Genomic DNA, 25,236 nt, shown 5'->3' with positions numbered 1-25,236 from the left:
AACTTTGCATGAATATAAAATTCTGCCCGATCAATCGTCTCCTTGATACTTTAGATTAATTTCCATATTTCCAATGAAACTGATAGATATTTTAATACTCATAAACGCGGCTATACTTATTCATAAGCCAATACAACACGTACGTTTTACTGAACGCATACAGTGATGCATAAATTTAAAGTCAACTCAAATTTCAAGCCCAACATCATCATTCATTGGATGGAAGCTTACTAATCACGTTATCGAGTTAAACACCTTCGAACCGGTTCCCTTTAAGCCAACGATTAATTATAACGATATGTATCCGAATGAAAAAAAGGCGAGGAAAAAAAAAGAGCAAGCTCTTTTTCGCAGGAAAGAGTGGGAAACCCGAAGGAATCGCGAGACGAAATCACGCGCGAGCGCGAACGCCACGGGGATTAGAAGGATATACGATAGAGGGGGAAAGGTTGAGTGGTGGGGGGCCGCTATTGGTGGCGCGCTGTCTATGAGTGGGGGTGAGTTAGGGGTAGTCAGCGCCTCCACAGAGGGTGAGTCTCAGTCGCCAATCGGTCAGCCTGTCGCACGGCTGGGTCTCGGAATTCCTGTGTGCGAGTAACGCTGATCAGCGCGCGCGCGCGCGCCTCGCCACACACGTACGCGCGATCAGACAAGGACGACGGGGCAGCAGCGATGCGTGGAGATCGGAATTTGCATTTTCTCAGGACGAGAACCGTGTGATAAAAAAAAAGAAGAAACAGAACAAGAATATAATCCAAATCGGTGGAAGAGTTACGAGAAAGAAGAAACATAGGAGGAATAGTGGATGGAAGTTGTATATAGCCGATTAACAGCGATCATCCTCTGTCTAGTCGAACTATAGGCGAAACGTGTCCGGGACGCGTTTCCCGAACGCGTACCGCAACCGGTCAGCGCGTGTGCACCCGACTACGATCGATCCTTAGGGCGATACGATCCAGAAACGCGATGGACGGAACCACCCTGCTTAACCAGCGAAGATAACGCCTTCCGAGAAGATCAACCTGCTTGGAATACGTATTCACATCGGTACGATCGACACACCAGATTCGATTCGTCCATTTTTAGCCGTATACACGATGTCCACAATGTCTGCTCTTGGAATGATCGTTGCGGTCGCGTGGTGCGCCACCAAACTCTCCCTTTCTCTTTTTCCCTCCCTTTAGGCCCTCTTCTCGCTACTCGTCTACTCCTTACAGTTCTCTTCCTTTCCTTTCTTCCACGTTTTTCCAATATACGAATACCTTCTTTTGGTATTGGCTGTTGGTTCCGCGCAATGATAGTCGTGGAAGGGCTCGAAGGTATTTCGTTGGAATTGTTTGATTGGTAAGTGGAAGAGCTCGAGTCGTATTTACGTCGGTTGTTTGGTAAGAGGAATTCCTGCGAGTGGACCGCTCCAGTACGTTCGACTGATTGATGAACGGTGGCGTGTGGATTGAGTTATACCAAGGGACGAAACATGCGGTGTGGAAGGTTGCGGAGCAAGGTCAGGAGAGACGCGGTGACGGTGGTAGAGTCGTGGCAGTTTCTATCACAGTCGTAGGGTCCCTTTTGAATCGTGGATGCGACGGAGTTGCGTTGAGTAGAGTAGAGAAGTGGAGCGCGTGGATCAATCGGTGGGCTAACCTCTAGAGACGCTGTTGGAAAGCGTTCGTTGGATAGGTCAGGATGCAGCTACCTGTCAGAAATCAGAAATCGTGACTCCTCTGCATAGTGATCTTTTATGCTCTATATGATATAATCTAGTATAATTAAACAGAGTTTGCCTCTCTGTCTTTCCATCGTTTGGCTCTTCCATTAATTTGAATTCTTCGCTTCTTTAATCATACTATTCGTTTGAGAACGATTTCATCAAGGATAGAACAGAGAATATCCTCTGTGGTCTATCGGATGTAAGAAACTTTTGACGAATTAAAGACACGTCGGCGACGATTTGTCATTCTATCGCGAGATAGAATGATCCTTTTGAAGGTGATGCGGATAAAAGGGAACGACCGAACGTTTCCACGGGTCTGCCGCAATTCTGCATCAGCCTCTGTCAGGAGCGAAAATATTTGGGTCACCGAGGGTCAAGGAGGCTCGAAATTCCCGTCGATTTCACGAATTCCTCTTTCATTCCGGATCTTCGAATTCATCTCAAAAATCCCCAGAGAATAAAGGGTTGCTATTACACAATTTCAAGCATAGAATCTAGAAAATTAGGATTTTCCAATGATCAGACTCGATTGAATTTCAGTTCCTCTATAAGTATCTTAATAACGAAATACCTTTAGTTGAGTTTCACTGTGGCTCGTCGTTTTCAGTTTCAAGCATTCAATTTATAAAATTCGAAATTCCCCAAAGATCAGCTTACACCAAATTTCAACTCCATGTTATCGTCAATTTGTTCACTTTAATAGCAAAATCCCATTAGCACGTTGACTGTCGCGATGGTCATCGGTGCTTACTTATACAACGTCTACAACATGATAAATTTCATGGACGAAAAGAGCTTCAACAATGTGGATGACTTAGCAACACTCGGCAAAGTGTGCGCAAATACGATATAATATTTTACAAAAACTGAACGTTACGGTGTAGCATGTTTCAAACTGTCGTGGCCTTCAGGACAAAATATATAAAATTCTCGTGCTACTCAACGTGTTAAACACATTGCTCTCCACGAAGCCTCGTCGTTCGTGTACCAAAGACTGGATCGATCTACGAGCAGGATGTGCCACGGGACAATGCGTACTCGCCAGGGTGCACAGCCTGCGTACGGAATCAACGTGATCAACCTCACAACCTCTAATATGTGTCTACCCACACGAAACATTTCTCTCACTAGAAAATTCGTACATGCGCGTAAATTGGCTCAACGACTCGTTAATTAACTAATTACTCGTTCTTCGAAAATTATTCCTCGTATGGCACGTTACGTATTCGAACGTTGAAAACCACTGTAGTTTCTTGACGTCAGAGAAGCGTCGAGTTTTGCTTCTCGATTCATTCGAGGTTTCGTCGGCGACAGAGGACAATTTCGACAACGTTTACGATGATTATCGCCCGTGTCGCGGGCTTTCTTTCACCGCACCGGTGCAGTGACGCGGGTTCTGGATTTCTGCCAGGTTCACAGGTCGCCAGATTCGCGAACCCGATAACGATGTTCTCGTGCGTTTCCGATACGGGACCGCATCTCCTTTTATCTTCTAGTCCAGTACAGTTGTTCATACCATTCTTTGATGTATCGTCTGTCACAGTTTTTTCAACGAAGACGCTCTGGAATTTATATTTTACATATACTTCTGCCCATAACTATCTCCGAATACTTAGTGCAGATTTCTGCATAAATATCTCACTTCAGTTTCTTTTATAGATTTATTGTGTTGTCTTGCAATGTTGATGTCATTTATTATGTTGCTTATTAGATGATAAAACAGATGATCTTGCCTGCCATTTGGTGTTTCTATATCTTTGGGTGGAAATTAACCACTTAAGATTGATGAACAGCAGAGGAAAGCATTATCAATATGTTTCTTAATGAATATTTCCCACATCTTCCAAGAACAGCACCAAGACAGCATATCGATGTTAGTTGTTAATAAATATTTCTTATATTGTCCAAGAGCAACATCAGGACTGTAGGGAAACATAATAAATTCATAGAAGAAACTAAATTCGTAAGACGTTTATGTGAAATCCGGAAATACGTCAGTGTTCGGATACTTACGGACGGATGTAGTTCTCTGTACTATTATTATTTATTCCTGATCCAGTGCCTTTCAGCTTTGGGTGATTTCCGGTTACATCTTCATTTACATTTTACATCGCTTTGCATATCCTTTGTTTAAATAATTCTATCTGACAGTTTTACCTAATTATTTAAAAGTTAACTTACCCTGTTATCATTGCACGTCTCTTTGACGTTAGACATCTCTATACTACTCTTCGATACGTTCTCTGTCGAACCTTTTTTGACGAAGAAACACGTCATCCAGTTTGCAATTCTTCTTGTTTATTCTTAACACCGCACCGTAAATAACGTTAAGCGAGGCAGAGAGTTTATCTTCTTACGGTGGCACAGAGATCGTTCATCCAATTATGTAAAGTGGCGACAAGGGACGAGTGATGAGATTATTACTGGAACCAGATAGCAGTCACTGGATTCTTCTTGAGATACAATAACGTTATAAGAATAATGCAAACTCTGGACCCTCTGAATCACATTGTAAGCAGGGTTGGGTTTGAGTCAAAGGATTTTTGGAGAATTTCTTTTTTGAAATAATGTAATACGATTTACGTACCTTTCTTCTGATATGGATTGTGAATTATGTCAGAATACTGGCAAAGTATTGTGATATATCGTGTGATTGTCCTTTCTAATATGAGGTTAGTTCTGGATCAGGGTCTTCTCCTTAAAATTGTTCGGTTTAAAGGATTCTTCTTTGATTTTGAGAATCTTTCTCTTCGCATCTTTCGGCTTAGATCAGCACTTTCATTTTAAAATACTATAATATAATTCATGTATTCTTTTTCTGATGCAAGATTAAATCTAAGATTAGCAGACTCTTCTTAAAATATTGAATATATTTTTTTTGCATTCTTCTTCCTACGCTCAATGCTCAGTCTTAGATCAGAACCGTCATCTTGAAATTCCAATTATAATTTGCAAATATTCTTCTTCTTTGTTTTCAAACAAGCCTCGCAGTAGATGGTCCTGTTCATAAAATATAATTCAGTATATCTTCTTTTCTCTGCTTTCCTGGATGGTGTATTTGGGTGGATCGTTAGTAATCGCAATCAGAGTGAAAAAGTATCGATTAAAAATAATAAACACAGGGCTGAGATCGCGTTGCATCACCGAATTCATCGGCGTCCCGCTGTTCCTCTCGGTTTGCGGATAGATTGGGTTATGAATTTGCTTGACCTCTCGTGGGAAATTGAAAACCGTATACGTTCCCTGTTACCTCATGGCCCGAATACTATTTCGCACGTTCCACATGACCGATCTATGCGCTGGCTTTTTCACCCTGCTCTTTATGCTATTCTTCATCCTTCTTCCGAGAGTTTAGCCTTTCCTTTCAACCGTTGAAAGCCTCTACGATCTTCCACGCTACGAGTTCATCCGCCTTTCTCTCAATTCTCCTTCTATTTCTCTCTTTTTGTCCCCAGCATCAGTTTCTTGATCCTGCTTACCCCTGGAGCGTGGATCATTTAACTTTGCGTCTTTCCATTCTTATCATCGTGGATAATTTCTTCCATTTTTTGTTCTGAAATTATAAGAAACAGGAATTAGTGATATCTATTAGTGATATTCGACATTCATGCTACCAAATAATTTTATGGATGTAATTAAAAAAATGGAACCTAGATTGAAAATTGTTTTTTCTATGAAATATTGCAAGGAGAATTGTAATTTGAATATTTTATATATAGTTGCTTATTACGTACATTCTTTACATTTCTACAGCTTGAAATTTCACGTAAATCCATAAAAACCCGCAGTCTAGTGGTATCTAACTTATTTGCTACACTTCTGTCTCTCTCCTCTCATTCCCAGCATTAATTACTTGATCCTGCTTGCTTTTAGAGTGTGGATCCTTTAACTTTATTTCATTCCACTCTTGTTATCGTGGATAATTTCTCCCATTTTTTGCTCTGACATTATGAGAAATTGGAATTAGCGATATCAAACTTACCTGGGAAATTATAATTTGCCTTTGCGAGTGAATAAAAAAATAAATGAAATTTGCCTTGTTTGAAGTTATATTGAAGAAAAAGATGGAAAAGTACCATTATTCGTTCTGATAAAGGGAAATCTATTTCAATTACGACCAAGTATAATCTGAAGTTCTTTTGAACATATTACACCGTGTCTCCGATATTTAGATGATCTTTCTGCTCGTTTCTTGCAATTTCTTCAAACTCTGTAATTGCAAATTACCGTTATAACGTCTAGAACTACAGCAAAGTCGCGGAAGTACTATAACGTACAAGTGCGAAACTTGTAGACAAAGAATTCCAAACGAATATAAATATGAAATATATGTAAGACAGTGCATAATACAGGGGAAAAGTCTTCATCCATATATCTACCAGAAATCGGAAAGATCTCCAGAGATGCACCCTTGTGAATTTATAAAATTTCTCTGAAAAGTCGTGAATTATTCGTTCCAACTACTCAAATAATTCTGCTATTAAAAGAAGCAGAGAAAGTACTGCACTCCATACCAAAGTAAGACGCTTTATCTTTCAACAATATCAGACTCCAATCTACCACATCCTCCGCTTAATCTCCAAAGATTATCTACAATTCCCGGTGTTCCATTCTATTTAACGTACTTTCATCGACGATTATCTCGATCAACCGGAGGATCCCCACTAAGAAGGAAAATGTAGTAAATTATTTTCGCGAGTTCTCGACCGAGGAACGTTCCAGAATCCATTATCAATCGAGTCGAAATAAATCCCAGTCCGATGGACCTAGAATGTAACGCGGTGGTAGGGCAAGTGGTAGGGGAAATGAAGGCAGTATCCGATGTCTCGATTCTCGAACGAATTTCTCCGCGTCGTCCTACATGCCGGCCATTGCACAGACGATCTGGCGTCGGTCGATTTTATAATTTATGTCGCGAGATCGCCGAAATGGCTTTACGAGCGGTGCCCCCGTGGCACGAATCGCGGAAAACGACGTTTGCGGATTGCGAAACAGGGGCATTTGCGCGCGCTCACCACTGACGTCATTCCGCGTTACGAATTTACCAAGGGGCTGCGAACTTTTCAATCCTATATACGATATACGTACGTGTATACGACGTATATGTATCATGCCAACCTCCTGTTCCTCTTTTTCCTCTGTGTTTCGCCTCTTCCCCTTTCCCCTTTTTCTCTCTCGCTTTTTATAGACGCTTTCATGTAAAACACCTGTCGGTGATCATTCGATTGGATGAAAGACCGATTGACAATAGAAACACGATCCTCCCTCGATGCGTTTTAGATATTGATGCTGGGTTTCACTGGCTTTTTCCTGTTTGGAAGCATTCGTTTCCTCAGATGTCGGAATCGGTTTTTTGTCGAGGCGATATTTTCTTTTTAATTATTCTTTTACAATTTGTCTCCTGCATTTTTACCTTTACGTGGTTTCTTCTCTTCTGTTTAGTTGGGTCCGTATATGCGTCTTTTTGTCTGTGTACTTTTGTAAGTTAAGTCGCTGACCAAAGTACCTTCAATTACTCGGTTGCTCTTCAGGAACTCTGTCGGTAACTTGTTTAAGCCCAGAGTCTCAGTTCCTTCAGTGCATCGTTTATATTTCTGTTAAAAATATATAATTAGGTTTGTTGAGTCTTGATTTTATTTTTGGAAAAGGTTTGTGATTAAATAACGATTCAGTTAATACTTACGCTGCTACCGAGATTACATTCTTCTCGAGGAAAGATACGTTTCTTTTTATCAGAAGCGTTTTTGCATTGAGTTTTACTTATCGACTCTGATTTACGGGATTTGGACGATAAGTAATGATACTAGGCTCCTGTTGCACAGAAATTTACCAATTAATAATATTAGAGAATTGACAAGTTACAGGTTGTAACTCGCACTTTGTAAAATTTACTTTTAAATACATCATTTGTTTTAGTAACAAACTTGCTACCGTAATGCAGGAGAATTTATAGCTTACTCTATATATAGCGAGTAAGAGAAAGTTTAAATGGGTATAAGTGAGGCTACAAAAATATGATAATTTTAAAATACAGTATTGCACTTGACAAGAGTAGTGAATAAATATATATATGCTCTATACATATAATCTATGTGACTGCCAGCAACATAGTAGAAAATATCTAATATAAAAGTTATTAGCACGTGCGTATACATAAATAAATTATTTAACAGCTTTATACTTTTATCTGCTACTGTATCTATACGCTGCACCAGAGTTTCTTCTCTTTTTTTCTTGATAGAAACGTAATGAATATTTAACATGCAACAGCAAACATGCAACAGTAGCATCAGTAACATTGTTGAAATAATTACTATAATTAACAAAACGCAACTGACGCATTAATATCAATAGTCTTCGCCTTATATTTCTGTTCAGAAATATTCTGAAATATTTCCAATCGTTACCACCACTTCTATCCCAATTCTCTACCCTATCCCCACTCATCTATCGACCTATCAATCTCCCTTGCCCTTTGCCTTCTCGCAGGTGCAAGGTGAGCCCGAAAACGCGTTCCTGTTTCAAGGAAGGTAGGAAGGTCGATCGATCGGCGTGCGACGCCTTTGAAACGAAACGCCTGCTTTCTTCGAACGCGTCGAACATCTATTTCGGCGAAAACTTTCACGGTCCTTCTCGAACGTTGTACTGGAAATGGCTAGTCCATGGCTAACGTGATCGAAGTCAAAGCAATTCCTTTGCTCGAGCTTTTACAACGTCGAGTCCGCCATCTGGCTCCCTTCCGTTTGTCTTTTGGCCTCTCTGTACTTTCAGTGCGATTTCTTTGAGGAAGGTGAACATTTTCAGAGAGCCTCCCGGTCCACTTTGTCGTCCCTTTAATTGCTCTTCACATTGTACTCATAGGGTGCGAATTCAATTAGGTTAGATGGTTTTTTTATACCATTGTAACCTGCTGGAACGAAGAATCGATAGAGTGGCAATTTGAGGTTAGGTTGATGAGGAGATCGTGTATGATTAAGAAATTGGAAGATTGGCAAGAATTCTTGGGGTGTACGAGAACAAAGTTTCTCATGGAAGATTGTTTGATGAGAATAGTTAATTTTATAGGAGAATGGCAGGCGGTATAATTTTCTATAGGACAGAGTACTCTTTACACTCATTGTCAAAAGAGATTAAAAGCGGTTGATGAACTCGAAGATAAGACTCGCGTAATGCTTTCTAGCTCTTCAAATTACTAACGAGGAAGGTTCTCGAGTTAAAGTCTGGGAAACCTCTTTGGGAAGTAATTTCAGTGGCTAACCTCAAACATTCGCGTCACAACTACTTACATATATACAATGGTTACAAATGTGTTTGTATCGCAATGTATTTACTATAGCATTTATATATTGATTGATTAGGTGCAAGTATATTTAGTTCTATTTAATAATACTTTCATATGACTACAAAAATTTAATACTATGAAAATGAAGTACGAAGTCTGATAAAAAAACACTTTGTTAGGAAATAAGAATACATACAAGTACTTTTTGTAGCCACTGTATTATAGATATGTTATATGTTATCTTATACGGCGAACAGGAGAAAGTTTAACAGTGGTATTTGTGCATAAGAGTGTAAGAAAAATTTCTATTGAACATTTCTTTGTAATAAAAACTCGTCTTATCTAGAACGAACAATTATATTATATATTCAATTCTCTCGCCAATCATAATTCAGTTTCGTAAAATCATAGCGTTTCTTCTATTTCACACTTTAAACTTTCTCTTGATCGTCACAGTAGACTACATATGTAGCCGCTTTAAAATTGTACCTGAATAAGAAATTCACATACTGTATTCGACGATCAAATGCAAATTCATATTATCATTTCTGGGTTTAATCAATCTGGAATACAGTTTTGGTAGTGGAATAATATCGTTGAAAGCTACGCAGAGATCAGCGAGCTGGAAGGTTTTTAGAGAAGCGAAAAGCGATCGGAGTAATCGCGCGTTTTTCTTGATGGCGTCTATCGGAAAGGTGGTAAAAGCATAGTTTTGGCGGATCGATCGATTACTCGGTGGAACTCGGGAGGGAAAAGGGGTGGCAGCCGTGCCAAAAACTCCTCCCACCAAAAATGATGGGCTACCTTGAGATACGGTTCGCTTTCTGGTGAGTAGAGAGAAGACCGTTCGAAATCCGGGTGACCTCCTTCTCGATACGGTCTTTGCCCTCCTTCTTCGTCTTTTCTCTCATCCCTTCAAGCTCGTACTGGCACTCCTCCCAGCGACAAGCTGATCTCCCGGAAGTGTCGCCTCCGGTTCGGTCCCCGTGTCAGTGACGACTCAGGGAAATACCGATCGGAAAATGGAAAATCGTTGTCTCGACTCTTGATTGTTTGTTTCGAGACTTCCGGGAATACTTTGGTTTTCCCTACGGTATACTGTGTTTATTATCTTAAGATATCCAGGATGTTGTCAGATTTCTGTTGCTCTACTTGCTCGAGAATGTCAGTGTTACACATAGATAATGAATACTTACGAATAATTTAGTTTGAAAGGTTCTTTGGTCAATGATGTTTGAGATTTATTTTCGAAATTTAGGATTTTCCTGATACTCTCCTGGAGTTTAGATTCTTCAAGTTAAAAATTGAATAATTTAGATCTCCGTTAGAACACATTAGAAGCCTAGAGAATATTCGATTATTCATTAAGCATGATTTACTAAATAGGATATTAGAATTATATTCTGCATATGCCGATTAAAATTTGTTGAATGAAAGTCGTAATCTTCGAGGCAGTAGAGATTCAAAAATACCTTGGTATTCTTGATGATCGTTAAAAAATAAACAATTGATGATCTATGAAAGACGATAGCAACCATCTTGTGTAAGTAAACGACGAATCGTCCGTTCGTTGTCTTTTTATCGGGAAAGCTCGCCATCGATCGTTAGGCGAACTACTTTTCCGCTTTCGGTCGACCTTCGAACGCTATTAGAATTCTTGCGAATCGGACTCGTTGCCCGATTTCGTTGCTTCCAATATTACTACTCGCTTTCTTCACGTGCCACTCTAAAATAGCATAGACCTAGGGACATAAGTTGAAAATAAAGAAACAGCCAGGTCAATAGATTCTTTCACATCCTTGTTTGAATCGTTAAATCGTTCTGAAATGTAATTAATCTACTAAATATACGTTTACGGAAAAATCTGAAAATCTAAGGGTCACTTGAACCTGTCAGAAACAAAATTGGCTAGCTTCACTTCTTATAAACTTATCAATTTCACATAACTCAGATGTGTGTAATTGGTATTCAATATCTCAAAAAAAGAATCTTATGCTCATATAGTTCCATATGAAATTATATCATATGGCTCCAAGATGTATTTGTACATACCTTTTATTTTCTAATAAAGCGTCTTTTTCGTCAGGTTCTATATTTTTCATTTTCATAGTGTCTTCTTTAATTATGTATAGTCACTGCAAAATGATAGGAAACTCTATATACTTGGGCTTAATTAATTAGTACATAAGTATTATAATAAATGCTATGATGTACAAATACTTTTTGTAGCCGCTCTAAATAAATTTATCATAAGGAGATAGTATAAATGATTGTAAATCCCAATGAGAATTTTATAAAATAATGTTTGCAACTGTTTAATAAAAAAATCTTTCTGAGCGATTCGTTTGTCATAAAAGAGAAGTTTTCTTGGGGAATCGTAGTTTCGTCAATTCTCTAGGCGATTCTTGCTCTCACCTCCGGTTACTTCCAGACAAATCGGATAAGTCGCTCCTGTAGGGCAGGGTATCATCGATTCTCCTTACTCCAATGCATTCTTTGCCAGTTGTTCCCGAACAAAACCCACGAGAATGACGGAGTATTCATGAAAATTGTATGGAATAGATGGTTTTAGGCTGTTCGACTCACCTTTGAGATTCCCTGTTTTCTCATTTGTCGCTTCCTCACTATCCGTCGTATAATAGACGCACTTTGTCGTGTTCTCGATTTACTCGCTTAATGGTGGATTAACAAAACTTCTACTCGTTCAGCCAGCGTTGAGATACTGAGTTTGAGTAACTTTTCGCCTGGAGAATATGCTGAAATGGAGATAAATTACTCTTTTGTAAGATACCGAATATTAATTTATAAGAAATTATTAGTAGAGATTTTCTATATATTATACATACATATGCATTTTTAGGAAATTTGATGGGGTAAAAATACATATAATATGAACAAATATATAAAATATCGAAAGTATAATACGTGTCATAATTGTTAGTAGATAAATAATCCTCTAATTAGATTCCATTTTTGAAAATATATTTACAAAAATATGAATTTCCATAAATATCCATGATCTGATTATCATTAATTATTGATTGGCATTGGTAATATTGATTTCTCAATTGACTAACTAGATAGCTTATTATATTTGATTATATTTGTACAGGGATTCTCAATCTTCTTACCACCTTATCTTGTTGTAAAATCACATTTGCTAGATTGCTGATATTTTGGACTCGATTATTTAATTTATGCAGGAATACACAATCTTCTTATGACATCATTCTGGAAGTTCCTTTCGCATTAAAGATACATCTTGATATTTGCATTAACGAAAGTTAAAAAGGCGAGACGACCCAGTTTATGCGTTAAGAAATTTGATACGCTACCAAGATTCGTTAATCTTCTCTTATGAGTAATAACTTTCGTATTCATGTTAACTATAGCGCGAAATTCTCGAAAATTTCTTCGATTTTACATTCCACAGGAAGTCGAGGTTAGGGTACATTAAAAGAGCCTGTAATTCCAGAATCACAATTTCAATCCCAAAACGAATCGAGTCCATGAAAATTCTCGGTGGTTTTCGTGGACGTTGGCGATCCAATTTTCTGCTAGTGCGGATGCCCTTGCGACTTCCGGTCCGCACGAACTGTTCCGTCCTGATTTTATTCAGTGTCCTTCATTTCACTTGCAGATTTTGTGGTTCCCTTTTGACTCGTCTTATCTATACGCTTTAATTCAATTGTCATGCCTCGAAACTTTCTGTGTTGGTCCATCTTTGAACCATCGGAAGCCCTCATAGCAAACAATATGCCTGAAAGAAAGAAATATTGGCTTGTAATATAAATTCGTCCTGTTTTTATATTTGTTACGACACTTGTATGTATTACATGCACAAAAACAATATTTTATAATTATATAAATTCATTTTCTTTTTATATTTGTTACAACATATGTATCTAATACATTACATACACAGAAACAGAATGGATTTATGTTACAATCCAATATAATAACAAATAAGTGTTTGAACACTACCATAGAAAATTTTCATGGATATATTGTACGTATTATACAAAAGATTTTGAAATTTCATTGGTGCTGTAATGAGACACAATGCTAACATTTGAAGTAAATCTGAAGATGTATATAAAAGTTAGAAAATATTTATTTCAAACATATATTCAATTAAAAAATAACATTTTAAACATATGATTAGTGTTAAAGACGGCTCAACTGTATATTATAGTTTACTAATATAATTCATTTGTTCACATATTTTGGCCATTTCTATGAAGTGTATGTCTATAATAAATATCTTGAAATTTCTATATACATCTTCAAATTTTACCAATATAATTTCGATATTCATATCTCATTACAGTGCTTTCTTGTCAATGGCTTGTTTATTGAATTTTTTCTCAGTCGCAGAATTCTATTGTAACTAAAAATAAATCTACTTTCTTAACTACAAATAATTCCATTTTTTTTTTCTAAATTTACATGTAACGTAACTTTTTTTTTAGGCAAAAATCATCAATTTTTTTCTCGAATTTAAATTCGAAAATTGAATTATAAAAAGGCAGGATTTTTTAAGTTTTGCAAAATTAAAGCTCGTTCATGCGTAAAATTGTATGGTGTCTACAGATACTTCAACCAGTAATTCGTGCATCCTGTTAACGTGTTCGTTTTTTGTACAATACTCTAGTGGTACTGCTCACGAAAAATTAAATTCCATGTGGTTAATTAGCCCTTTGATGCGGCGTATTTTCAACAAGCACGCAAACATCGATGCTCCTTGACAGTGTAAGCATCTCCGTGTGGTTTGTTCCAATTGCATCTGAATTTTATCCGTGTGAAAGAATCCAAAAGCGCTCGAACGTTGCTGGTACTTTGCTCAGGGCCAGCCTTTATATTCATTTTAAACTGTAACTAAAAACAAATGAATTATGACACATTTCCAAGTGAACAATTTCTCATAAAATTCATATAATTCATATGCATAATTCGTATAATTTATATCTCATATAATTGTTGTATATTATATGAAAAGAGTATGACGCATAATTTAAAAATTTTATTCTATTTGGTTGTGAAATTATATCTCTGTTTTTGTACCACAGTAAACTCATACTTTACCTATTCTAGAACTTAAAAAGTTCTGTCTTTCTAACCACTTTAGTCATTAATTGTAAATAAGTGACATGAAAATCAAAAAGTCAAAATTTCTTCAGTCGGTCTGTGAAATTTATCTAACCTTTTAACAAAAATAGTTATAGAAAGAACGTCTTCAAGACACTGATATAAAAACATTATTTATTTCTAAGATACCATTAAAGAAGAGTTTTTCCTTGTTTTGAAAAAATATATCGTGAATTGCTTTTGAAAGATGGTAAAAAAAACATGGTGGGAATGAAAGTGTACGAAAAGTTACCATAGGAGTAATTTTAAGACGACACTAGACAACGAGTTCTACCGATATCAAGAGCAATCCCCAGTGACAGCTAGGCTAGAGAAACAAAGGACGGTAAGAGAACGGGCCAGGATCTGGCGCTGGTGCAACGCTAAGAGAAGAAAAATAATCTTCCCCTTGAGTGAACTGAACGCTATTCTGCTCGAATTCTCATCCCCAGATACTAAGCTTCATTCGATACGTCTTATAGTTGTTCATAAAATATTTAAAGGAAACGTTCGAGCACAGATTCGTTTTTGAGAAAAATCGCCTCCATCAAATGTCGTAATATCGATAGTATCGACAAGCATCCCGGTTTTTGCAGACGTGTGAGATGCGATTAAACGATATCTATAGCGCGGAGGGAAAAATGTTTCAGAAAACTTTGTAGTTGTTCCTCTTTTGTTTGAACTTCAGTGACAACGCACAGAAATAGAGTTTTTTTCAAAACACAAGTCCAACTGGTCGTGGTCGTTTATTCTCGTTCTGGGTGAATGTTCCTTTTAACCTCAAACTTTAGTGCAGACTGAATGATCGAAATCGACTTTCTTAAAAATTTCTTTCTATTCTTTCAACCGTTCGTTTAACTTGATTATCTGGATCTTCTCCTACAATTAATTATTAATTAATAATATCAGTGAATTGATAAGTGCCAATTATAGGTTATAGGTTTCTATATATTTCGCAAAAAATCACAAATTTATTAAATCACAAACAAGATATGTCAAATTAAAATTTATGTATTATATAATTAGTAAAATTCATTTGTGAGTTTTTGATTCATTATCAAACTTACTACTTTTATGGAAACAAAATTTATTAATGCTGATAACTTTTAACTCGCGATTTATTTTTGTGAGCAGTATTTTATTGTTTGTAGAATTCTTTCGACTGCACCCTGTAATTTATATCAGTCAAAATAGTAGGTTGTTTAAGATGGTCGATATAAAGGTCGATAGGTAATCGATAAACGCTTGTGACGTCACAGTATATCAAGCTCGACTATATAATTATGGCAGACAGGATACGTGGATAAGCTGACGCCGCAGATATCATATAAACCTATTTCCGTGTGAAAACAAAGGAAATTAGCTGCTACCAAGCTACTCGATTCCACTTAATTGAAGAGTTTAAATGGCAAATGATGTAAGTCTTGAAGAAGAAAGCTATTGTAAATACCATACTCGATACTAGATTTAATTGTGTTGGGACTATTGACGAGTAAAGTATAAATGCTGTACGTGATATATAGAATAATCCATTTTAATTTCTAAAATTATTGCAAAACACAGTTAAAATAGTATGTGTCAGTTTATTTATTTAGTTATTTATCTATTGAATTTCGAAAGTTTATAACTTTTTTTATTACATACATCAATATTAGAATTAATATTTGCTCTCTTAAACATAATTTGTAGAATGATTTATAATTTCATGCTTTTCTCTTGCGATTAATATGAGGGACCTAAAATTTTACATAATGTGATTAATATGAGGGATCTATAATATATAATAAATCGAATAAGCGTTAATTTTATATCAACACAGTTTTTATTTACCGAAAATCACCACTCGTGGCGCTTATATCGTTTATCGATTACAAAAAGTAAATCGAGTTCAGTCGAATTCACCAATTGGCATTTAGGAAGAGAAGAACAACACTTCTAAGATTGGATATAATTCGAAGATATCGCAGATTGGCTGATTTAACTTTATCTAACCTGGAAACAGTGGCATTTCGGAAGTTGGATCGATTTGAAAGAGGTTGTATTCGAAAGACGCTTTAGCCTTGGCAATCAATGGCAAACAAACGTTGCGTTATTGGAACCTACGGATCGGAAGACCGATGAAGCTTGCAACGTGATTGGCGTTGTTTTGAATCCGTTGTTGAGTTTTCGAGTGCAATCCACGGCCGATCTTCCCAAGATCCAGAGTATCGGACCGTACGGTACGTATCGTAGCTTTTTTCCGATTGGAAACACCGTATTTTCCCTGTATTTTGTTACCACGTGATGTGGAATGGTAGGATTCGTCGTCTGATATGGTAAAATTGAAATTTGTGAGGTTAGAAATTAGAACTTTTTCATCGAAAGAATCATACTGTTTGATAAAGTTTAATTTCGACTTTAGTTTCTGTTTTTTAAACTGAACATACAAATAAAATTTGTATTTTTTAAATTATATTTAGACAATACAATCTTTATTATGTTGAATACAATTTTATCATCTATATACAAATTATATATGTATATGTATAGATATTTCAATAGTTACTGAAACAATTGTAAGATAAGGAATTGAAACCTAATAAAAACTTTTTTTTCTCTGTTTCTCCTAGTAGCTTCTATGAAGTCTAGGTCTCTACATACAGATTCTATACATTGCAATAGTTACTAGAAAAAGCATAAATCAAGACTACAAATACTTTTTCTTCTTTTGTTATTTTGGTAATATTTTCTTTCAAGTCTTCAGACTTTAATTACTTTCACATCACTATGTATTACTATCATTTTCAAATTATTTGCATGATCTACCCATATTCCCAGGGTCTGATCGATCGAGAATAAAGGACAGGAACCGGGAATCTTCGTTTTTCGTTTGTCCCACGCATGACAAGTGTTAAAATACGACGCAACATCGTAGCATGTGCGCAGGATTTCATTGTCAATCAAATGCTTCCAACCCAATTATTCTCATCTTTCGGAAAGCTCAAGAATCCCGAGGACGTCCGCGGGCACTGTTACGCGACCAATCGCGTCATGGCAACGATCTCCTCTCGTGGGCCGCTGTTTCGAGTAAATACGACTCCACGGATCCATAAAGATAACTCGCAGCGATTTATTGCCAGCGACATGAAAACGCAATTTTATCTTTCACTGTTGGCAGCTCCATGTCCGCGTCCCCGTTCGACCAGAAAAATAGCTTGTGCTTTAATATTAATACGCTCAGGCATCAAGATATTTTTCACGATTTATCGTTTTATACTTGTTTATTCATGTACTTCGACTCGTCTTTTCCGACAAAATTATAACTTTTCAATTCTTCCACGCGTATACGCAATACTGTCTTTTGATAAGTTATTAATAGACTGCGGATATTTATGCAAATTTGTATCATAAACTACTAAGGCTAAAGAAATGTAACCTACGCAATGATTTCTTTAAATATTGTACTTTGAATATTCTATTTTTGCGTGTCACATGTATTTCATGAACCTTTAAAGTTTCTACAAACTTATATCTGTCCAATTTGGTTGTCAGTTAATTATAAACGCGTTTGTTTTCGATGTTGAAATCTTACTGCATTATGTCCCCTTTGCATAAGCATCTCAAGCCAAAAAGCAATTTTCCTCTAATTAGAAAATAATTCGATTCTGAAAGAGTTAGATTTTGGAAGAAAATCAACTTTACAAAAATACTATTTTCAATTTTCTTTCATTGCAGCACTTAAGGAGTATACCCTCGACCTTCAAGATTGCACGCGTCTCCTCTCAAATCACATCCAGCACAGAGCCTAACCAATCATCGAGCTTCACCTGCCATCGAGAACCAACAACCGCGATAAAAGAAAGAAAGCGAGGACGCCAGAATCGGCCGACGAAGATGTGATCGAGAATTCCTCTTGGACTACGTCCCCCTGTCTAAGGGATGTCCTCCTCCGCGGGCACCAGCTGCACCGACGCCGAGGAGGACGCCGAGGATGTGGAGAACGAGGTGGCAGGTAGCGCGCAGTCGTCTAATTACTTGCCGTCGGGTTTCCGTGATAGCGCGCGCGATCACCTGGAAGGACTGCGGTTAGATGGGTCATCGATCGCGCGTCCACCAGCCGGGGACAGTTCCGCGAGCCCATCGACGTTGTCGTGGTCGGTGCCTCGATAAATCCGGATCATCGTCCTCCATCACCATCTTCTCCCCCATCTTCCTGTCTTCTTTACGGTCGTCGATCGACGTTCGTTCATCGACGACGAAGAGTCAAAGGTCTCCAGTTCCTCCGTCGCAAGTCGTATCCACGGTGGATGCGGAGCTGGAGCACGTACCAAGCTGGAGGAGGTATAGAAACGCTGATCGTTGGAGCAACGGAGGACCGTTCGCGTTCAGGTGACGACAGAGACGTCTAGGTTACTGCCAGGTGGATCCTGAAATCGTCCAAGATCTGTCCTGGATAATTCGCGTTATTATTTTTGGTTTCTTACATATTTTTCTTTTAGTTTCTCGTAGTCCGGTTTGGGCCGAGTGTTCTGTATTATATACACGTAGAGAGAAACTGTTGGGTGTTGTGTTGGAGAATCGAGAAGCTTCTATCGGTCTGGTCGGTCCCAGCTGTGGAAGGTCAGAGGACTGCGAGATCGGAAGTTCAGACGAACGTTTCCGGCCACTGTCACGCTATAGAACGTGCGAACTATCTCGCCCGAGGATTTACACGGACGTGTACGGGACAATTGGTCGAGCGTGTTGCTACAGCGTGTTTGGAAAGGCGTATATCAGGTCGCGGCGGTTGTGCTCGTTTGGACCGGTTCCAGGCGGACGTGAAACCGTCGACAGGTGATTCGGGCGATACCACAATGGTGAACTACCCTCGAGTCATGACATTCAGTTAGTGAACGTGCAGCTTGTTGTCGCGCGTGTGCATCTGTGCAGCTGTAAGAAAGTATTAAGAGAGAATAGAAGAGAAGAGGAAGGATCGAGAGAAGAAGGCTGGACATGCGGCGAGGAAGACAGCACGTAATCGTCGTAGCTAGAGGCTGGACGAGGTCCTGATAGCCGCAGCGACCAGGATCCGGGATCATCCAAGGAAGAAAGGATGCCAGGGGGGCGCAGGGGCCTGGTCGCCCCGCAAAACACATTCCTCGAGAACATCATTAGACGGAGCAGCAGTCAACGTGAGTACGACACACGACTTTGATTGGTTTCCTTTTCCTATTAATCGTTTTGTGGGATATATGTAACTAGAATGTGTATAATATGCGACAAATTCGTTCTATTACATGGGTTGGAGGAATTCAAGAATATCTACTATGAATGGTTCTATTGCATCGATTAAAAGAAAGAGAAGAAAGAAGCGCTATATTTGATTGATTATTCTTACAAGTAGCGGATCAAATCAAATGAAACTGATATAAAAAACGATGCTATAATTGTTTCGAGGAAACTCCAGATTTTCACGCTCCTAGCGAATAGATAATAGCTGCAAGAAAGTGTAAAATGAGTTTCTTTGTATCCATTATCGTAGCTGTAAACATTCGAGTCTCTTTTTAGCAGCGCTGCAGTAAAGTGCGATATTTCGCATAAGAAAACATAGCAAACAAGAAACGCAGTAACTGTATCATAAAGTATTCTCTTAAGCTGTAAAAGCCTTTGTTTCGTGGCATTTATTTGCCACGAATTGTTCCATTGAGACATACTTCTCTCTTCATAATTGGCCAGCAATATACATTGAAATTAAATTTTTTGATAATCTCTGGAAAAATATGAAGCCGTGTGGATATCATTCCCGGTTTGTATATGACCTTTTATTCTTTTCATAAAATTTTCATATTGGTCAAGTGCAGAAATACGAAAGAGGAACAGAAAGAAAAAGGGATAAATTGATTCTTAAGACCAATTTCGCGACTATTCGCGGGATTTTAGTGCGTGCTCTTTTACATTCCCTTCACCCTTCCCTCTGTTTCACCATCGTGGAAATATAGGTCAAGCTAATAACTTTACGTAACCGCGGCAAGTGTGCAGAGATAAAAGTTGCCCTCTCGTATAACGAGATTACTCGCGATGACCATGATAGATTCTGCTTCGTTACACGATTTAACCCTTTCGCTATATCTATAACAGTCGAAGAGCGGACACGCTAAAGGCTAACGTTACTTGAATCGCACCTTCTTGTTTACAGATACAACGTACATGAGTTACACGCAGAAAAGGATTTTAAGCTTGCACGGCTCGGGTTTATATCGTTGATGCAATTTGAGGCTTCCTGATCTGAGCCTCTGTGTTCAATAGAAATTACGCTCTGACGTTTTGCTGCTGCAGTAGAATTGGTCTGTCGCTGCAGTAGGTCTGTTACTACAGTAGTATAAGTCTGTCTGCACGGTAGAATACTGGCCGTGCTTTACTCGTAATATATGTTATTCGTTCGTTTAAATGGACTTCACCAATTTTCCTCCCAACGTATTACTTTTCGCTCACACAATAGTTCACGCCCAAATAAACGAATTCAATCGGTAGAAGTTCAATTAAACGGGTATCAACTAAAATTTCGTTCCAATAAATGGATTTTACTATATTCTACTATATAGTACAGTCTTATATTATATAGATATGTATATCGAGTAATGGAATTTTATCTCTGTTAGATACCAGTGTACCATTCTGTTAGCGAAGATGCGCTAGTCGCAGCGACGATGAAACGTTCCAGTATTCGAATTTCTCTTGGACACGTCTGGCGATCTCAAATTGTAAGAACGATGGTTCCTTGGATTTGAAGATATCGGAAATTCCACTGCCTTGCGCCATAAGTTCTACTGCTTGGGAAAAGAAACTCGATGAATGATAGACCGAGGATATTTATGAATTTATAAGAGGGTCGAGTAACAAGCATGTTATCAGAAATTAAAATATAGCGACAGTATTAACTATTAACGCGAACGCGAAGAAGCATAAAAGTAGAGCAGGAGCTCTTTGATGAATGATAATAGTTATTGCTATAGGGAAAGGATTGAATAGTAACGTATACCTGTAGGGAAAAAATTCCTCTCTCACGCAATGAAAAAATGCCTTTCTCGTGCGATTCATTTACAAATGGTCGGCGATATCGGCTGTGTTGCCCTCTTTACTATCTCGCCGACAGATATTTAATTAATATAATTGGATGAGCGAGCGTGTATTTCACGATATCGTCCCCCCGCGTCTTTTATCGCGTTTGTCTGGATTCGCGGCGCACGTGCGAAGTAACGCGGCCGAGCAGCTTGGTAACGAGCTGAGCTTTAATTGGCCTTCCCCGTTTCTGGCTTAAGTGCGCTAAAACGAACGTTGTTCGACGCATGGAGATACACGGTCGCGCAAAAGTAACGTCTGTAACCCTGCGCGTCCTTCGGAGCTTCTTCGAAGCCTGGAAAACTGCTTGTTAGGTAAAATAGCAAAGAGCGTAAGAAGCGTAAGGTGGCTAATTATCTTTGTTAACGAATATTTTATTAAAGATCCTACGATAGCGTCGAATCTCACATCGTTGTATAATACTTTTGTGCGCTCCTGTATTTTCGAACTCAAAGCGATTAAATTCGATTACACGGTAAACCGAGCCGAGCGGAAGTTACCGAAAATAGGGTGAGATTAAAAGCCATCAGAGATGAGTTGAGAAAATAGGAAATTATTAGAGAAGAGGAATCGATAGAGAAATTATTTCGGAAAGAGATATTAATCCGTAAGTTACATTTATACTGTTGACGTTTTTAATGTGTACATGGATTCGGTTGTATCATAGTTATCGAGAGTTGAAATAGAGGCGGAGAAAGTGGAATTCGAAAAAATAGGAAAATTATAGAGAAAGAGAGATATGTACATGCGTTTCTCGTACTTGTACAAGAATCGAACATTTTAGCTTGCTTCTCATTTTAGGTCCTCCGCCGTATAGAGAAACAGCCCCGCACAAAATTCAACACTACCTAAGAGGTTAAAACCAGACACCCTGTATATCATACGAACATCGTGAAAACGTAAAATTGAAGATTCTATTATACCAGCGAAATTAGTATCATTTCAAACAGCGAAACGATATCAGGTAATATTGGTGCAACACGCGAGACCGGTACAGCACGATTTCTGTGTGTGTGTGTGCGTAATATTTGAATACGAATTCGTGCACGTTACACGGTCGAATAAATTATACCATTCGGTCGTGAACGATTATTCCATCTCAGAACGTGTTCTCTCGTTATACATACTGTATCTTGTTATACATAATTTGATTGAGGTTGCAGGATAGGCGCGCCTCTATCCCCTCGTGAATCTTGGGAATCCGACGTACTCTAGTTAATGGGTCAATGCCGCCCACACTTGGTTTCACCCTTTTGCAACAGCCTATTCATCGTCAGTGACCTTTGACCAACGCCGACAGGCCGTGGCTGACCGTTTTTCGTTGTTATCGCGGTTCGAGCACACTCTCGATCAGAGATTCTCTCGAGACGATGCCTTTTCCACTAATATTCGATGAATACGAGGAAACGGTTGCCCGTAGTCGATCATTCGAATGGATTCGGAGGATCGATGCGTCAACATGTTGGCTACGCTACGCGAAATTTATATACAGTGACTGCTATTAATAGACGGTGGATTTTTATAGAAACTCATATTTTTTGAGGATATGAGTGAGAGAGTAGAGCCTCAATAGAAAATTGTTTTATCTGTCAAGCACCATTTTATTAGATTATTACTATTATATTAGAGCAAACACTATACTTTGGATATTTTCTATATTCTTTCATATTAGAGACGTTATGTATTCTGTGAAATATTGCATGAATAATAAATGCATAAAAATTCACTATCTACCTATTATAGCAATATGGGGACAGCCAGACGTTCCGTATACTCGTTTATGATAGCGTTATTGAATTAATTGAATCATCGTTAATTAATTGTTTAATACGTCAAAGCAGTTGTATAGTTGAAGTATAGATTTTATTTGTTTAATGTTACATAGCTTCTTTTTCTATGATAAGCGACAAACTTACATAATGGCTAAATTTAATATTATTATGGAAACATTTGTACAATGAGTAAATTACGTGAAATTCGCTAAAGCATATTGATTTTATACGCTTTAAGTGTATACATTGTCTATAGACATATTTTGTACGAAATTAGTGTAACTTGCTCGTTGTTAAAATATCCTCGCAATTTCTTTATCATTTACTTTACTTACTTATCCTGCAAAAATCTATATATCATATATAGTATATTAAATAAATAAAATCTATCCAAGTCCTCGTTAATTACAACAAGCACTTTAATTAATCATATCAAAATACAATTTGCGCAATATTAATAAAAACAGCCATCTCAGAAGACGTACAACATTTACATTATTATTATTATTATTATTTATTTATTTTAGACCGCGCCTTTCGGCTTTGGACGAACTTTCGATTTACATTTCTTACATTTATTGTATTTGCACTCCTTGGCATATTCTTATTTCTAGTAGCTAAAACTAATGACTACAAACTATTGCAACTTATTACTACACATTATTGTCACTTTGGTCTTTTGCCACCTTGCTGTGCTACCTTCTTGTCCTTCCTCCCCGTCTTGTATTGCCCTTGCCCTTCTCTTCTCTATTATTGCTTTTAATTCCATTAGTCCTTCTCCAGTCTCATTCAGTGTATTTTCCATGTCTTTTGGCCCTCCCACAATTTCGCATTCTTCTATTACATGTCTCAGGTCCTCTTCTTCCCTTCCACATTGTCTGCCTCCTCTTTTCTCCCTCCCCTTTCCAGTGTTCCCTCGCTTTGGTCTCGTTTCCGCACCTGAATAACATTTACATTTACATACATTTATTATTACATTTACAGTTACATTTCTTTCATAGAACACTGTCTTAATAAAAGTAATCTTCCTACACGGCGTACAAACACTTTCGCCACTATCTACCCATTCGCCATATCTACATTTCATTCCTAGAACATTGTCTTAATAAAACTAATCTTCCAACATATCCACGGTCTCTACCGAACAGTTTTAGCAATCTTCTCTGTAAACGACTATTATAAGTTGCCTTTAGGGTCTACCTTTGCAACTCTTCCTCGCTTAAGGAACAACGAGAGCAAACGTAACGCGACTTCGCCTCATCAGGAACCTCAACGGCAATTGTAACCTTCTGAAATCGCGCCACGAGGCGTCAGAGAACTTGAAACGCTCGAAATTCAACGCAGATTGCAAGTACTCTCCGAGTCCGCTGACAAACTGTCCGATTACTTTCGGCAGCGTACAGAAGATAGGGAACACGAGCATTTATAACGAAGGAGCCCCAGAGGCTCGTTTCAGAGACCGTGCTGTTCTAAACGACTTTGGGTTACCGGAATTACAGTGGAACCGGTGTCCTGCTTTGGGAATTTTTGCCAGCTGGCTGCTGCGGTAGATTCCATATAGCATTCCGAACTTTCGATCTGGTATCGCGTTTCCTTTATTAGATCGGTGCATACGACACGTCATTTCTTCTGATGAAATTTTAACAGTGGCTTGCTCCTACGAATTACCGCGCCCTCCATCCAAATTGCTTCTGCACGATCCAATGCATTTTTCATCATTTCGTCTCGTTAGCTTCGTCGTCTGATGTATCGGCTCCTTGCACAAGTTGCGATACGTAGCTTTATTCCGCGTAAAATTCTGTTCGCAGTTATTTATTACGAGCACGAAGCACGCCGATGGAAAAGGATAAAAAAGGAAAGAGAAAGAAACGCTTTTTCCTTGGAGAGCGAACGGAGGATTTATGAAGTTGCTGGCTATAGAGACGAACGTTGCAACTACTCGATTAGCAGAAATCACGGATTTTGGATTTCTGCTTGCGCGATTATTCAAGACACGATGGTGGTATTAGTAAAATCAATGAGACGTAATTATATTTTCGTCGTACAGCTTTGTACCAAATCCTGCGACTATCGCCATTCCTCGTAGACGTTCGCTGATTCTTGTACGTGTTACGCAGTATGTGGCGCAACTGTTTACCTTATTATTAATTCTGTTACGATTAATATAAGCATACATCAAGGCTGTGAATCTACAAAGAGGAAAGAAACGAAATTAGAAGAAATTCTCGTTTCTTCGCCTTTTAATTGCAGTCATAATTTTAGTT

General features: G+C 38.2%; 1 protein-coding gene across 12 annotated transcripts in view; it reads left to right on the top strand.

The window, feature by feature from the left end:
• The first annotated feature begins 228 nt into the window (after positions 1-228).
• The window catches only part of LOC122572855 (potassium voltage-gated channel protein eag), a 149,945-nt gene continuing 124,937 nt past the window's right edge, over positions 229-25,236 (top strand). For 4 of the 12 annotated variants that reach the window (XR_006318578.1, XR_006318579.1, XM_043738425.1 and 1 more), the window contains exons 1-2: positions 229-1,047; positions 17,838-19,273. Coding sequence is in view for 10 of the 12 variants with exons in the window: in XM_043738425.1 (XP_043594360.1) it covers positions 19,195-19,273 (79 nt within the window). In the remaining 2 variants the exon portion in view is untranslated. Of the gene's footprint in view, positions 1,048-15,442; positions 15,541-16,039; positions 16,343-17,837; positions 19,274-25,236 lie in introns of those variants that run through there. The other 8 variants (XM_043738431.1, XM_043738429.1, XM_043738430.1 and 5 more) reach the window with 3 other exon arrangements.

The sequence above is a fragment of the Bombus pyrosoma genome, linkage group LG11 (genome assembly GCF_014825855.1).
Source record: "Bombus pyrosoma isolate SC7728 linkage group LG11, ASM1482585v1, whole genome shotgun sequence".
Lineage (NCBI taxonomy): Eukaryota > Metazoa > Arthropoda > Insecta > Hymenoptera > Apidae > Bombus > Bombus pyrosoma.
The sequence above is the reverse complement of the archived record's forward strand: the minus strand, read 5'-3'. Positions and strand labels throughout refer to the sequence as shown.